This window comes from Passer domesticus, chromosome 12 (genome assembly GCF_036417665.1).
Source record: "Passer domesticus isolate bPasDom1 chromosome 12, bPasDom1.hap1, whole genome shotgun sequence".
In the NCBI taxonomy this organism is placed as follows: Eukaryota; Metazoa; Chordata; class Aves; order Passeriformes; family Passeridae; genus Passer; species Passer domesticus.
In genome coordinates this window covers 969,071-981,053 of record NC_087485.1, presented here as the reverse complement: position 1 = coordinate 981,053, position 11,983 = coordinate 969,071, and the positions used below count along the sequence as shown (strand labels likewise).

Genomic DNA, 11,983 nt, shown 5'->3' with positions numbered 1-11,983 from the left:
ACCAAGAGCCACTCCATGCTGAGGAGGGGCTAAGAGACCCTGCAGGGTCCCTGGCTGGGACCACCACTCACCACTTTGTGCTCAGGGATCCCCCAGCATCAGTCAGCTCCTCCTCCAGGCAGGGCTGCAGCCCCATGGGCCCCACTCCTGCACTGGGAGCTGCTGCACACCCACAGTGTGGGGGGAGCAGGGTCCTCAGGGACCCAGCTTGGTGGCCCCTGGCTCCGGGCAACCCAGCCCCACCGTGCACAGCCCCAGGAGCCCATTTCCCAGCTGCCCTGTGTCCTGCCAACTGTGGGGCATCCAGCACCTCCCTTCCCTGCAAGGCTGGGAGTCCTGGCCATGTTGCTCCTGCTGCAGGGATCCCCGTTCCCGGCTCCTGGTGCTCAGGGGCTCCAGCATTACCTCACACCCACTCCCAGCACAGCAGGACACGGCTGGGCTGAGAAACCCAGAAGTGCTGAATCTGAGCCCCGAGTTGAGCCCGTGCCTCCTGCAGACTCAGAATGGCCCCTCCAGGAGCTGGCTGTCCCCTGCCGTCAGGCTGGCACAGGGACAGCGTGCTGCTGTCCCCAGGATGACCCACAGCCACGGGGACGGGGTGACACGGGTGGCTCCTGCCGCGGGGGGACAGGAGGGTGACACGTGGGTGTCATGAGAGGGGTCCCAAGAGCGGGGCGGGGGGAGATGGAGGGGCCGCTCCCTGTCCCTCTCCTGCCACTGGTTTGGGGGTGACAGGGGACACCTTCCTAGTGCCTCCTCCACCCCGAGGGTCCCCGGGGCTGGCTCCGAGCCCTGCCCGCACCTGATGCCGGTGCCGGTGCAGCCCCGGAGCCGCTGCCGGTGTAGCAGCGGTGCCGTGATGCCTGCGATGGTGCCGGTGCCGGTGCAGCGCTGGTGCTGCTGATGCCGGTGCCGCCGGTGCCGCCGGTGCCGGTCATCACTCCCGCAGTGCGGGGCTGGGGCCGGTGCCAGGTACTGCCGGTGCGGGGCGGGTTCCCGGGGCTTGCGGGCGGAGCTGGAGCCGGTGCCGGTGCTGGTGCCGGGGGCGGTGCCGGCGGTGCCGGTGCCGGTGCCGGTGCCGGGCGGGGCCCCCGCGGGCTGCGGGCGGTGCCGGCCCCGCCGCGGTATAAAGGGGCCGCACGGGCCGGGCCGGGCGCACAGCGGCGGCGGCGGGTGGGGAGCGGCGGCACCACCACCGGCACCTCCACGGTGAGTCCCGCTCCCTCCTTCTCCCTCCCGGCCCGCTGGTGCCGGCTCGCGGTGCTGTGAGACCGGCAGCGCCGGAGGCTGCGGGGCCGGGGGTAACGGGCAGCCGGGAGCGCCGGGGCTGCGGGACCGGGAGGAGCCGGGAGTGCCGGGGGCTGCGGGACCGGGAGGAGCCGGGAGCGCCGGGGGCTGCGGGAGCGGGGGTGAGCCGGAGGGGGCTGCCCGGGAGGTGCGGCCGGGGGTCCCTGGCGCTGGCTCCGCGCCCTGCCCGCACCCCCGCACGTGCTCCCGCACCCCCGACCTGCCCGCGCCCCCTGCCCGCGTCCCGGGGCGCCTCTGCAGTCCCGTCCTGGCCGCGCTGCTCGTCCCGTCCCGCAGCGGGGTGCGGGTCCGGCCGCTGCCATCCCCGCAGCCGGGGGTCCCACCGCACGCGGCGGGGCCGAGGAGGGCTCTGGGCGGCCGCGGTTCCCCGGGGACAGCGCGGTCCCTGACATCGCCGTGCCCTTCCCTGTCCTCCAGCCCAGCCATCGCCTGCGAGCAGCCGTGCTCCTGCTCGGGTGGATGGGGGGTGCTGGCGCTGTGCTCGGCGGGGCGCTTGGGACCCCTGCACCTCGCCTGGCACCGCACACAGCGGGTGTGTGGGACCCCCGCACCTCCTCGGGCCCCGCGGAGGCACTGGGGAGGTGTCACTCCCAAACCAGGGACCGGTGAGGGACAGGGTGGCCGTGGGGCAGCAGAGCAGCAGGGCCACCCCGCTTCTGCCTTCTGGGTGACCTGACGGGGAGGACGCGTGCCTGCCCTGATGGTGCCCCGTGTCCCCCAGATGCCAGGGAGCCTCTCCACGGCCCTGCGTGTCGTGGGGACCAGCCTGTTCGCCCTGGCGGTGCTGGGGGGAATCCTGGCCGCCTACGTCACAGGGTACCAGTTCATCCACACGGAGAAGCACTACCTCTCCTTCGGGCTCTACGGGGCCATCCTGGGGCTGCACCTCTTCATCCAGAGCCTCTTCGCCTTCCTGGAGCACCGGCGCATGCGGGGCGAGGGGCAGCCGGTGCGGCCGGGGCGCTCGGTGGCCCTCTGCATCGCCGCCTTCCAGGAGGATCCCGACTACCTGACCAAGTGCCTGCGCTCCGTCAAGCGCATCGCCTTCCCCGACCTCAAAGTGGTGATGGTGGTGGACGGGAACGGCCCCGACGACACCTACATGCTGGACATCTTCCGCGACGTGATGGGCTCCGAGCGCTCCGGCAGCTACGTCTGGAGGAGCAACTTCCACGCCTGGGGCGAGGGGGAGACGGAGGCCGGGCTGCGGGAAGGGCTGGCCCGCGTTCAGGCGCTGGTCCGCAGCAACACCTACTCCTGCATCCTCCAGAAGTGGGGAGGGAAGCGGGAGGTGATGTACACGGCCTTCCGGGCGCTCGGAGACTCTGTGGACTATATCCAGGTGTGTGCATGGGCTGGGGGATGTGGGCAGTGAGATCTGGGGCTCAGGGGCTGTGGGTGGAACGGGAGCAGCTCTGGGAATCCCCAGTAGCACCTGGGTGCCTGGCACTGGATCTGGCCCCATGCACTGGCCCAGAGGTGCCAGGGCTGGGGGCCATGGCACTGGGGAGGCTGAGGTGTTGACTGCTGCCCACACTGCTGCCCAGGGTGTCCCCTCACCTCCTCAGCACACGGCCTGCTATGGTGTCATCCCGTGGGACAGTGTGGCACCGGGTGCCTGGGACAGGTCCTCCCTCGGTGCCAGCAGCCAGAGATGGGTGTCCTGGGCAGCGGTGCCCCAGTACCACCGGGCGCTCCGCTCCCCTCCATCGCCTGCCGGTCTCCGGGGCTCTGCCTGGTCTCGCCATCCGTGGCTCAGGCTTGCCTGGCTGTGGGCTGGGCTGTCTGCCGGGCGCGCGTGGGCGGCGGGAGCGGGGCTCGACGTTCCCTCTGCCCCCAGGTGTGTGACTCAGACACGGTGCTGGACCCCGCCTGCACGGCCGAGATGCTCCGCATCCTGGAGGCCGACCCCCACGTCGGCGGCGTCGGCGGCGATGTCCAGGTACGCTGGCACGAGGGAGGGCAGGGCCGGGGGCCCCAGGGGGCCGCGGCACTGCCGGGGCTCACATCCATGCCCTCCGCAGATCCTGAACAAGTACGACTCGTGGCTGTCCTTCCTGAGCAGCGTGCGGTACTGGATGGCCTTCAACGTGGAGCGCGCGTGCCAGTCGTACTTCGGCTGCGTGCAGTGCATCAGCGGCCCCCTGGGCATGTACCGCAACGCGCTGCTGCAGCAGTTCCTCGAGGACTGGTACCACCAGACCTTCCTGGGCAGCAAGTGCAGCTTCGGGGACGACCGGCACCTCACCAACCGCGTGCTCAGCCTGGGCTACCGGACCAAGTACACGGCTCGCTCCAAGTGCCTGACGGAGACGCCCACGCGGTACCTGCGCTGGCTCAACCAGCAGACCCGCTGGAGCAAGTCCTACTTCCGCGAGTGGCTCTACAACGCGCTCTGGTTCCACAAGCACCACCTCTGGATGACCTACGAGTCGGTGGTCACCGGCTTCTTCCCCTTCTTCCTCATCGCCACCGTCATCCAGCTGTTCTACCGCGGCCGCGTCTGGAACATCCTGCTGTTCCTGCTGACGGTGCAGCTGGTGGGTGTCATCAAGGCCACCTACGCCTGCTTCCTGCGCGGCAGCGCCGAGATGATCTTCATGTCCCTCTACGCCCTCCTCTACATGTCCAGCCTGCTGCCCGCCAAAATCTTCGCCATTGCCACCATCAACAAGTCGGGCTGGGGCACCTCAGGGCGCCGCACCATCGTGGTGAACTTCGTGGGGCTGCTGCCAGTGTCGGTGTGGGTGGCGGTGCTGCTGGGCGGGCTGGCCTACACCGCCTACAGCCAGGACCTCTTCAGCGAGACCGAGGTGGCCTTCCTCGTCTCAGGTGCCATCCTCTATGCCTGCTACTGGGTGGCCCTGCTCACCCTCTACCTGGCCATTGTCGCCCGCCGCTGCGGCAAGAGGCAGGAGCAGTGTGGGCTGGTCTTCGCTGAGGTCTGACCGTGGGCTGGGCCCGTGCCAGGGTTGTCCCAGTGATCTGACGTGTCAGGGTAACCACCGCCGTCCCCTCTTCCCCAGGTGCTGGGGTGATCCCACGTGCTGGAGTGAACACCCCCAGTTCCCTTTTTCCCAATCCCAGAGCTGCTGGGCAGCGCTGAGCGCTCCCAACCCTTGGCATTTCTCATCAGATCTTGAAATCTTGCTTTTTTCCTTTATTGAGATGCAAACTTTTCCTATATTTTCATTTTTCCATCCCAAGCTGGCCACAGAGAAGCCGAGCCAGGGCTGCCCATCACCCAGCCAGGTGCTGTCAGCTACATCCCAGCTGTGCCCTATGGAGCATCCTGGTGTGGAGCGCTGCTGGCCGCGCTCCCCACTCCAGAACTTTCCACCCTTCGGTGCTTTTTACGGGGATTTCAGTCCCACCTCCGTGGTGCTACAGCCCTTCCCACCCCCAGGACACAGTCTCTGCCAGCACGGTGCCAGCCCTGCTGGCTGGTGCTGCCTCTGCCCCACGGCTGCGTGCGGGCACGTACCCAGGGCAGCCCCCCAGGCCTCTCGGGGGGTCTGGCTGCTCCAGGAGGGCAGCAGCTTCCTTCAGCTTTGCCAAAGAGCCAAGGGGGGATCCTGGCATGGAGAAACTGGGAAAACTGGGGGGCTGTGTGCCGGCCGGAGCGGTGCTGGAGACCCTTTGGGGCCACGTCATGCTCTGGCCCCATCATTCCCACCCCGCTACCTTCCCAGCAGTGGGAAGATGGGGATTTAGGCAAGGTGCTTCCCAACTCTCCCCTCCCCAGGGAATTCACCTGTGGGTCCTTTTTTCAGGACTTGGATAAAAATCCCTTTCTACGACGGAGCTTTTAGCTGGTTTTTGTTTAATTTAATACAAGGTTTTTTAGAAGACTTTTGTAGCTCTTTGGTATTGTCGCAGATGGTTTGTAAATCTATTTATTTTTGAACCTGCCAGGGGAATTTTTTTCCATATTTCGGGTGGAAAAGGCTGGTTTTTATATCCTGACGGAGTTGTGGAAATAAAGACACAAAGTGAGGACACATGGTGTGTTTTGGGGAGGGTCCCTGAACCCCCTGCCCGACTTGAGGGAGGCTGGTCCTGAGTCCCTGCGTGGCAGCACTGGTGTCCCACAGGGACAGGGAGGGGGTAGAAGGAGACATCTCCACACTGGCACCTCCATGGATCCCTGGGACCCAGTGGATCCCCTGGGACCTGCTGGACACCGTGGGCAGCCCCTGGGTGGGACACCCCTCCCAGGCTCACAGAAGTCCCTGCCTTCCAGGAGCCACGTCCCCTGGGGTGATCCATGGGCTCTGTGGCCAAGAGCTTGGTTGCTCTCTGAAAAGAGTCATTTTGGGGGGAACAAGTGACCCAGGAAGGGCTCTGGGTGCCCAGACAGGACCCAGCAGTGCCAGAGTCCCCTGTGCAGGACAGGGATGAGGTCCTGCATCTCCCCAAGTCCCTGCTGCTCTTTCCAGCAGCAGATCACAGTTCGTAGCCCACGTCCTTCCCCTCAGACCTTCTTGGGCACGTGTGTGATGATGGGCTTGGGGCGGGTTTTGAAGAGCAGCTTGGTTTTGATGAGGGCAGTCACGGCGTAGTGGCTGGGCTGGGAGGCTCCTCCCTGCTTCACCAGCACAGCAAACGGCTTCTCCAGCTGCACCACCTTCCCGTAGAGGATGTGGTGGCCCACGATGAGCACGGGCACGCCCTGGGGAGAGCGGGGGTCAGGCTGGGCTGGGCTGTGCCCGGCAGTCCCGGCGCTGCGGCTCTCACCTCACAGGTGTAGTGCAGGTCCCCCAGCAGGCTCCCGGCCAGCTCCCCGCCCTGCCGGGGCTCCACCTCGCCCTGCAGCTCCAGCAGCACCCACTGTGCCGGGGCGCCCGTGCCACCGCTGCGGGAGAGACGGGGAGTGTCACCCGGGGCCCGCAGGCACAGGGACACGGGGACGGGACCCTCGGGGCTCACCTGGAGATGACGATCTGCACCATGCCGGGCCTGCCGGGGCTGCAGAGACACGGTCAGCACGGGGGGCGGGCAGGGAGCAGGAGCCTGGCCCTTCCCCTCTGGGCACCCCGGGATGGGATTGGGACCCCGGGATGGGATTGGGACCCCGGGATGGGATTGGGACCCCGTGCCCCACACACCCCCCGTGCCCCACAGACCCCGCAGATCCTGAGATCCATCCCCCAGCCCCTACAGAATGTCCCCAGGCCCTGCAGCCCCCCGGTCCCCACATGATCTCCCTACCCAGGCCGGACTGCCCCCCAGATCCAGCCCCCAGACCCCCAGCACCCTCAGCCCGGAGCCCAGACCCGCCCAGGCCCGTCCCCAGAGACCCCCGTGCCCAGACCCCCCACGGGCCCTGCAGCCCCCCCGGACACCCCAGACCGGCTCCCTCCCGCGGGCCCCCGGGCCCTGCGTCCCCCGGGCCCTGCGCCCCCCGAGCCGCGGGGACGGCCCGGGGCAGCCCGGCCGGGCCCCTCGGGGCCGGGTCCCTCCCGCCGCCCCGGCCCCGCCGCGCACCCGCCGCCGGCCCCGCACGAATCTCCCGCCGCGCCGCCGCTTCCGCTTCCGGCTCCGCGCGGCCCCGGGGCAGCTCCGGTTCCGGCGCGCCGCGCGCACGTGGGGCGGAGCGGGAGCGGAGCGGGAGCGGAGAGGAGAGCAGGGCCGGCCGAGCGCCATGGGCGAGTTCCAGGTGCACCGCGTGCGGTTCTTCGGGCTGGTGCCCGCGGGCGTGCGCTGCCTCGCCTGCCAGCCCCGCGGCGCCCGCCTGGCCCTGGCCCGCACCGACGGCGCCGTCGAGGTGTACAACCTGGCCGCCAACTACTTCCAGGAGAAGGTGAGGGCGCCGGCACGGGCCGGCCCGGGATGTACCGGGATGTACCGGGATGTACCGAGCTCCTACCGGGCACGCACCGAGCGCGTACGGGGCTTGCTTGGTCCTGCCGATTCGCACCGAGCCGGTACTGGGCCTGAACCGAGCCGGGCCGGGCCGGGACCAGGCTTTGCTTGGCCCCGCGGGTCCGTAGCGAGCCGGTACCGGGGCTGTGTCGGCTCGCCGGGGCCGTAGCGGGCGCTGCCGCTCCGTACCGGCGGCACCGCTGACGCCGTCCCCGCAGGTGATCCCCGGGCACGAGGCGCGGTCGGTGGAGTCGCTGTGCTGGGCGGCCGGGGGCCGGCTCTTCGGGGCCGGGCTCGGCGGGGACATCACCGAGTACGACCTGTGCGCGCTGCGCGCGGCCCGCGGCGTGGACGGCGGCGGGGGACCCGTCTGGAGCATGGCGGCCAACGGCACCGGCACGCAGCTGGCGGTGAGTCCCGCCGGGAGCGGCCCCGGGGCCCGCGGGGGAGGGTCCCGCCGTGCCCCGCTGACCCCGGCCCCCGCAGATCGGCTGCGAGGACGGCTCTGTCAAGATCTTCCAAGTGGTTCCCGGGGGGATCCAGTTCGAGCGGAACCTGGACAGGCGGAAAGGTGGGTCCTGGCTGCAGCTCCGTCCCTCCGTTCCTCCGGGTGTCCCGCAAGCCCACGGGCTCTGACGTGGATCTTCCCTCCTCCCAGGCCGTGTCCTGTGCCTGTCCTGGCACCCCTCGGACACTCACATCGTGGCTGGCTCCATCGACTTCTTCCGTGTCATCGACGTCACTTCAGGTACCTCCTGTCCCGGGAGCAGCCCCATCCCATCCCCCGGGACCACCAGCACCCTCTGGCCCCCAGGGGAACCCCAGCCACCCCAACCTTGTCCCGCTGCAGGCCAGACGGTGCAGAGGATCATGGTGAACCACCACGTGGAGAAGGCCAGGCGCGAGTGCGTGGTGTGGGCCATCGCCCTCCTGTCCAGCGGCGCCGTGGTCAGCGCCGACTCCTTTGGCAGGGTGCAGTTCTGGGACTGGGAGCAGGGCACGCTGGCAGAGTCCCACACCGTCAGCACCTCGGCCGTGCTCTCGCTGGCCGTGTCAGAGGTGGGTGACACCCCCAGGTGCCCCTGGCTGACAGGGAGCGGGGCTGCTGCACTCGATGCCTGCTGGCAGCGCCCTCCTGTTGTTGCCAGTCTGCTCCCACAGCCCTGTCCCGTTTCCCCCTGCAGAAGGAGGACAGCATAATCGTGGGCACCTCCACCGGGGCCACCTACCAGCTGCAGCTGCTGCCAGTGAGGCTGGGCGGGCTGGAGAAGCGCTGGGTGCGGACAAAGCCCTTCCAGTTCCACAGCCACGACGTGCGGGCCGTGGCGCACAGCCCCACCGCCCTCATCTCCGGGGGTAGGGCTGCCGCTGGCACCGGGACGGGCTGGGTCTCCCCTGCCACAACCAGCTTGGCTGATCTGTGCTTGGCTTCCAGGCCTGGACGCCCAGCTGGTGATCCGCCCGCTGATGGAGAAGATGCAGAAGAAGAGCTACGACGCGGTGCTCAGAAAATTCACCTTCCCCCACGTGAGTGGTGCATGCGCTGGGGTCCTGGAGCTGGTGGGGCTGGCAGGGCTGGATCTCCCTGCCCTTCCAGGTGCCCTCGTTGCCCTGCCAGGGTTCCTCCCCTGTCCTTGGCTCCCTCCTCTGCCCTGTTGTGTCTGCTTTCCTGGTGCATCTGGAGGCTCTGCCAAGGAGCAGCGCAAGTTGTCAAGCTGGTCTTGCTGGTCCTGCTGGGTCTCCATCTCCAGGCTCCCATCCCACGGGAGCTGATTTCCCTGCTCTCCCCCGCTGCGGAGTCACCAGCACCCCCGGGCATTCCGGCTGTGCCCCAGCCCGTTGTGCCAGGCTGTGGGTCTGTGACACCCTGCCTGTTTTTCCACGCAGCGACGCCTCGTCTCCTGCGCCAGGAAAGCCCGGCTGCTCCTCTTCCAGTTCTCCCAGTACCTGGAGCTCTGGAGACTTGGCTCCACTGAGGAGACCGGTGAGTCACAGGCACAGCTCAGAGCCCAGGCTGCCAGCAGGATTTTGGGATTGAGCTGTCCCAGGGCTCAGGAAAGGGTCTGGGCACTTCCGCAGCTGCTCCGTGTGGTTTTCCCCCTCTCAGTGGTGGCCCGTGTGGTTTCTTTCCCAGGAAAGGATGGCGAGGTCCTTCCCTTGTGCCGGATGCCCGAGCACCTCGTGCAGCTCAAGAGCAAGGTGGGGCTGAGCGGGCCGGGTGCCCCCGGGCAGCCGAGGGGTGTTTGTGCTGGGCTCTGGGGGTTCCTCGGGCCCCGCTCAGCCCCGTGGTGTTCCCAGGGCCCGGAGCACATCTACTGCAGCTGCGTGTCACCCTGCGGCACCTGGCTGGGCTACTCCACGGCCTCGCGCTTCCAGCTGTACCGCGTGCGCTGCGACGGCGACGGCGTCAGCCTCACCAAGGTCAGGGGCTGCGGGGTCCCGGGGCTGGCCTGGGCGCTGGCACCCCTGGGCAGCGTGGGTGGCCGTGGGGTGGCTGCCAGGGCTGCGTTCTCCCCACCCGCAGGTGCCCAAAGTGCCCGCGGTGCTGCCTCCAGCCTACCAGCTGCAGTTCTCCGCCGACTCCGGCTGCCTCTTCGTGGCCTCGGCGCGGGGATCCGTGCACGTCTTGCAGCTGCTGGAGCCGGGGGGCTGCAAACACCTGCACACGCTGCGGCCGCCCTCAGGTCTGGGCTGGGGGAGCTGGGCTGGGGGGCTCTGCAGAGGGGATGTCCCCCTTTCCTGCCCTGGGGGGTGTGAGGGTCTCCTGGGGGTGTTTGTGCTCCCATGGGCTCCACTGGACAGTCAGGGGGGACGTGGGGCTGGGTGTCTCTGGGCTCTGGGGCTGCCAGCTCCCCTCTGAGCCCGAGCTGTCTGCAGGCTGCTCCGAGGCCGTTTACCTGCTGGCACCGAGCGCCGACGGGCACTGGCTGGCAGCCGTCAGCGGCGACTGGGCCATCCACATCTACAACCTGAAATGCTTCAAGGTGGGCCTGCGAGCGACCCCCAGCCTCGGGGGACACGGGATGGGGGGCTCAGCAGGCACGGCCCCCCTGGGAGCCATCACTGCAGCCCTGGAGCAGGGCTGGGGGTGTGGAGAGGGGGTCAGAGGCAGTTCTGGGGGTTCTGGCCAGGGCTGGGTGTGTGGAGAGGGGGTCAGAGGCAGTTCTGGAGGTTCTAACCAGGGCTGGGTGTGTGGAGAGGGGGTCAGAGGCAGTTCTGGAGGTTCTGCCAGGGCTGGGTGTGTGGGAGAGGGGGTCAGAGGCACTCCTGAGGGTTCTGCCAGGGCTGGGTGTGTGGAGAGGGGGTCAGAGGCAGTTCTGGAGGTTCTAACCAGGGCTGGGTGTGTGGAGAGGGGGTCAGAGGCAATTCTGGAGGTTCTGGCCAGGGCTGGGTGTGTGGAGAGGGGGTCAGAGGCAATTCTGGAGGTTCTGCCAGGGCTGGGTGTGTGGCAGAGCTGTCAGCAGTGCCCTGGCGGGTCCCATCAGTGCACTGCCCCCTCCTGCAGCATCACTGCGTGGTGCCCAGCTACGACTGCGCCGTGTCAGCCCTCGCCATCCACCCCAGCACCAACAACCTCGTCATTGCCTACTCGGACCAGCAGGTAGGAGCTGTCCCGGCCGAGCTCCCGTGGTCCCTTCCCCGTGGCAGCGTGGGGCGCTGCCTGGAGCTGCTGCAGGAGGGCCCAGCCTGAGCGTGGCCGTGCCCCGCAGCTGCGGGAGTTCAGCATCCCCGAGAGGCAGTACACGGGCTGGAGCCGCGCCGTGCAGAGCCGCGGGCTGCACCGCGCCTGGCTGGAGCGCGACTCGCCCATCACGCACATCGCCTTCAACCCCAAGAACCCCTGCCACATCCTGCTGCACGACACCTACCTGCTCTGCGTGCTCGACAAGTCCCTGGTGAGCGGGCGGGAGGGCTGGGGGTGCCCAGGGGTGCCCGGGGGTGCCCGGGGGGCTCCCGGGGCAGCCTGACCCACGCCGTGCCCGCTCCGCAGCCCCTGCCCGACGACAGCGCCCTCCTGATGAACCAGAGCACCCTCAAGCAGCTCCCAGAGACCGCCAGGAAGAGGCAGCTCCACGCCTTCAAGATCTGCAAGAAGTTCCAGGTGGGTGATGGTGCTGGGCAGCGGGGTCAGGGAGGTGCTCGGGCTCTGCACAGGGACTTGGAACACTGGTATGGCCAGGGAATGGCTTCCTGCTGCCAGAGGGCAGGCTTAGATGGGATAATAGGATGGAATTGTTCCCTGGCAGGGTGGGCAGGCCTTGGCACAGTGCCCAGAGCAGCTGTGGCTGCCCCTGCATCCCTGGCAGTGCCCAAGGCCAGGCTGGACAGGGCTTGGAGCAGCCTGGACTAGTGGGAGGTGTCCCTGCCCGTGGCACAGAGTGGAACGAGATCACTTTAATGTCCCTTCCACCCCAAACCATTCCCTGATTCCATGATTCCCGTCTCTGGCCTTGCAGCCTCTGCTCTTCATGGATCTGCTGGACAAGAACTGCCTGGTTGTGGTGGAGCGACCCATCATGGACTTCAAAACCCAGCTGCCTCTGCCTGTCCAACAGAAGAAATTCGGCACCTGAGAGCAGGAGAAGCCACTCCAACCTCGGGAACTGTCTCTGTGCTGCCTTCCTGGGGCACTGTAAGAATTTTCTTAAGGTGCTGTAGGAATAAAACCTCACTGTTGTGTACATGCCCGGGCTCAGGGCTCATCCCTGTTGTCACACCACCATCATGGCATCATGATTTTCATATCCTTCCAGTTCTCCTCCCCGGGGCGCGGGGACAAGCTGACACCCCAAATCCCATCCCTTTT

General features: G+C 68.0%; 4 protein-coding genes across 6 annotated transcripts; 2 read left to right on the top strand and 2 right to left on the bottom strand.

Moving 5' to 3' along the window:
- Positions 1 to 501: 501 nt before the first annotated feature.
- Positions 502 to 1,737, bottom strand: LOC135279694 (collagen, type I, alpha 1a-like). The gene has a single exon (XM_064387140.1). It carries the CDS (start codon positions 1,735 to 1,737, stop codon positions 502 to 504), a length of 1,236 nt encoding a protein of 411 aa, XP_064243210.1.
- On the top strand, positions 1,032 to 5,307 carry HAS3 (hyaluronan synthase 3). Of its 2 annotated transcripts, XM_064386613.1 has the most exons (4): positions 1,032 to 1,212; positions 2,033 to 2,653; positions 3,152 to 3,253; positions 3,336 to 5,307. In XM_064386613.1, exons 2-4 carry the CDS (start codon positions 2,033 to 2,035, stop codon positions 4,257 to 4,259), a joined length of 1,647 nt encoding a protein of 548 aa, XP_064242683.1. In that variant the 5' UTR covers positions 1,032 to 1,212; the 3' UTR covers positions 4,260 to 5,307. The 2 variants fall into 2 exon arrangements, with proteins under 2 accessions (XP_064242683.1, XP_064242681.1); XM_064386611.1 differs by lacking the exon at positions 1,032 to 1,212 and having other exon boundaries at positions 1,339 to 2,653.
- Positions 5,161 to 6,858, bottom strand: CHTF8 (chromosome transmission fidelity factor 8). 2 transcript variants are annotated; one of them, XM_064386615.1, is made up of 4 exons: positions 6,799 to 6,858; positions 6,241 to 6,279; positions 6,049 to 6,166; positions 5,161 to 5,983 (listed from the first exon to the last, which is right to left on the bottom strand). In XM_064386615.1, the coding sequence occupies exons 2-4, from the start codon at positions 6,261 to 6,263 to the stop codon at positions 5,786 to 5,788; spliced, it is 339 nt and encodes a 112-aa protein (XP_064242685.1). In that variant the 5' UTR covers positions 6,264 to 6,279; positions 6,799 to 6,858; the 3' UTR covers positions 5,161 to 5,785. The 2 variants fall into 2 exon arrangements, with proteins under 2 accessions (XP_064242685.1, XP_064242684.1); XM_064386614.1 differs by lacking the exon at positions 6,799 to 6,858 and having other exon boundaries at positions 6,241 to 6,392.
- Positions 6,859 to 6,879: 21 nt separating this feature from the next.
- UTP4 (UTP4 small subunit processome component) lies at positions 6,880 to 11,860 on the top strand. The gene is made up of 16 exons (XM_064386609.1): positions 6,880 to 7,114; positions 7,395 to 7,586; positions 7,663 to 7,747; positions 7,835 to 7,924; positions 8,027 to 8,235; positions 8,361 to 8,532; positions 8,612 to 8,703; positions 9,064 to 9,160; positions 9,311 to 9,375; positions 9,475 to 9,597; positions 9,701 to 9,860; positions 10,054 to 10,160; positions 10,682 to 10,777; positions 10,887 to 11,072; positions 11,168 to 11,278; positions 11,634 to 11,860. The coding sequence occupies exons 1-16, from the start codon at positions 6,956 to 6,958 to the stop codon at positions 11,748 to 11,750; spliced, it is 2,061 nt and encodes a 686-aa protein (XP_064242679.1). The 5' UTR covers positions 6,880 to 6,955; the 3' UTR covers positions 11,751 to 11,860.
- Positions 11,861 to 11,983: the final 123 nt, after the last annotated feature.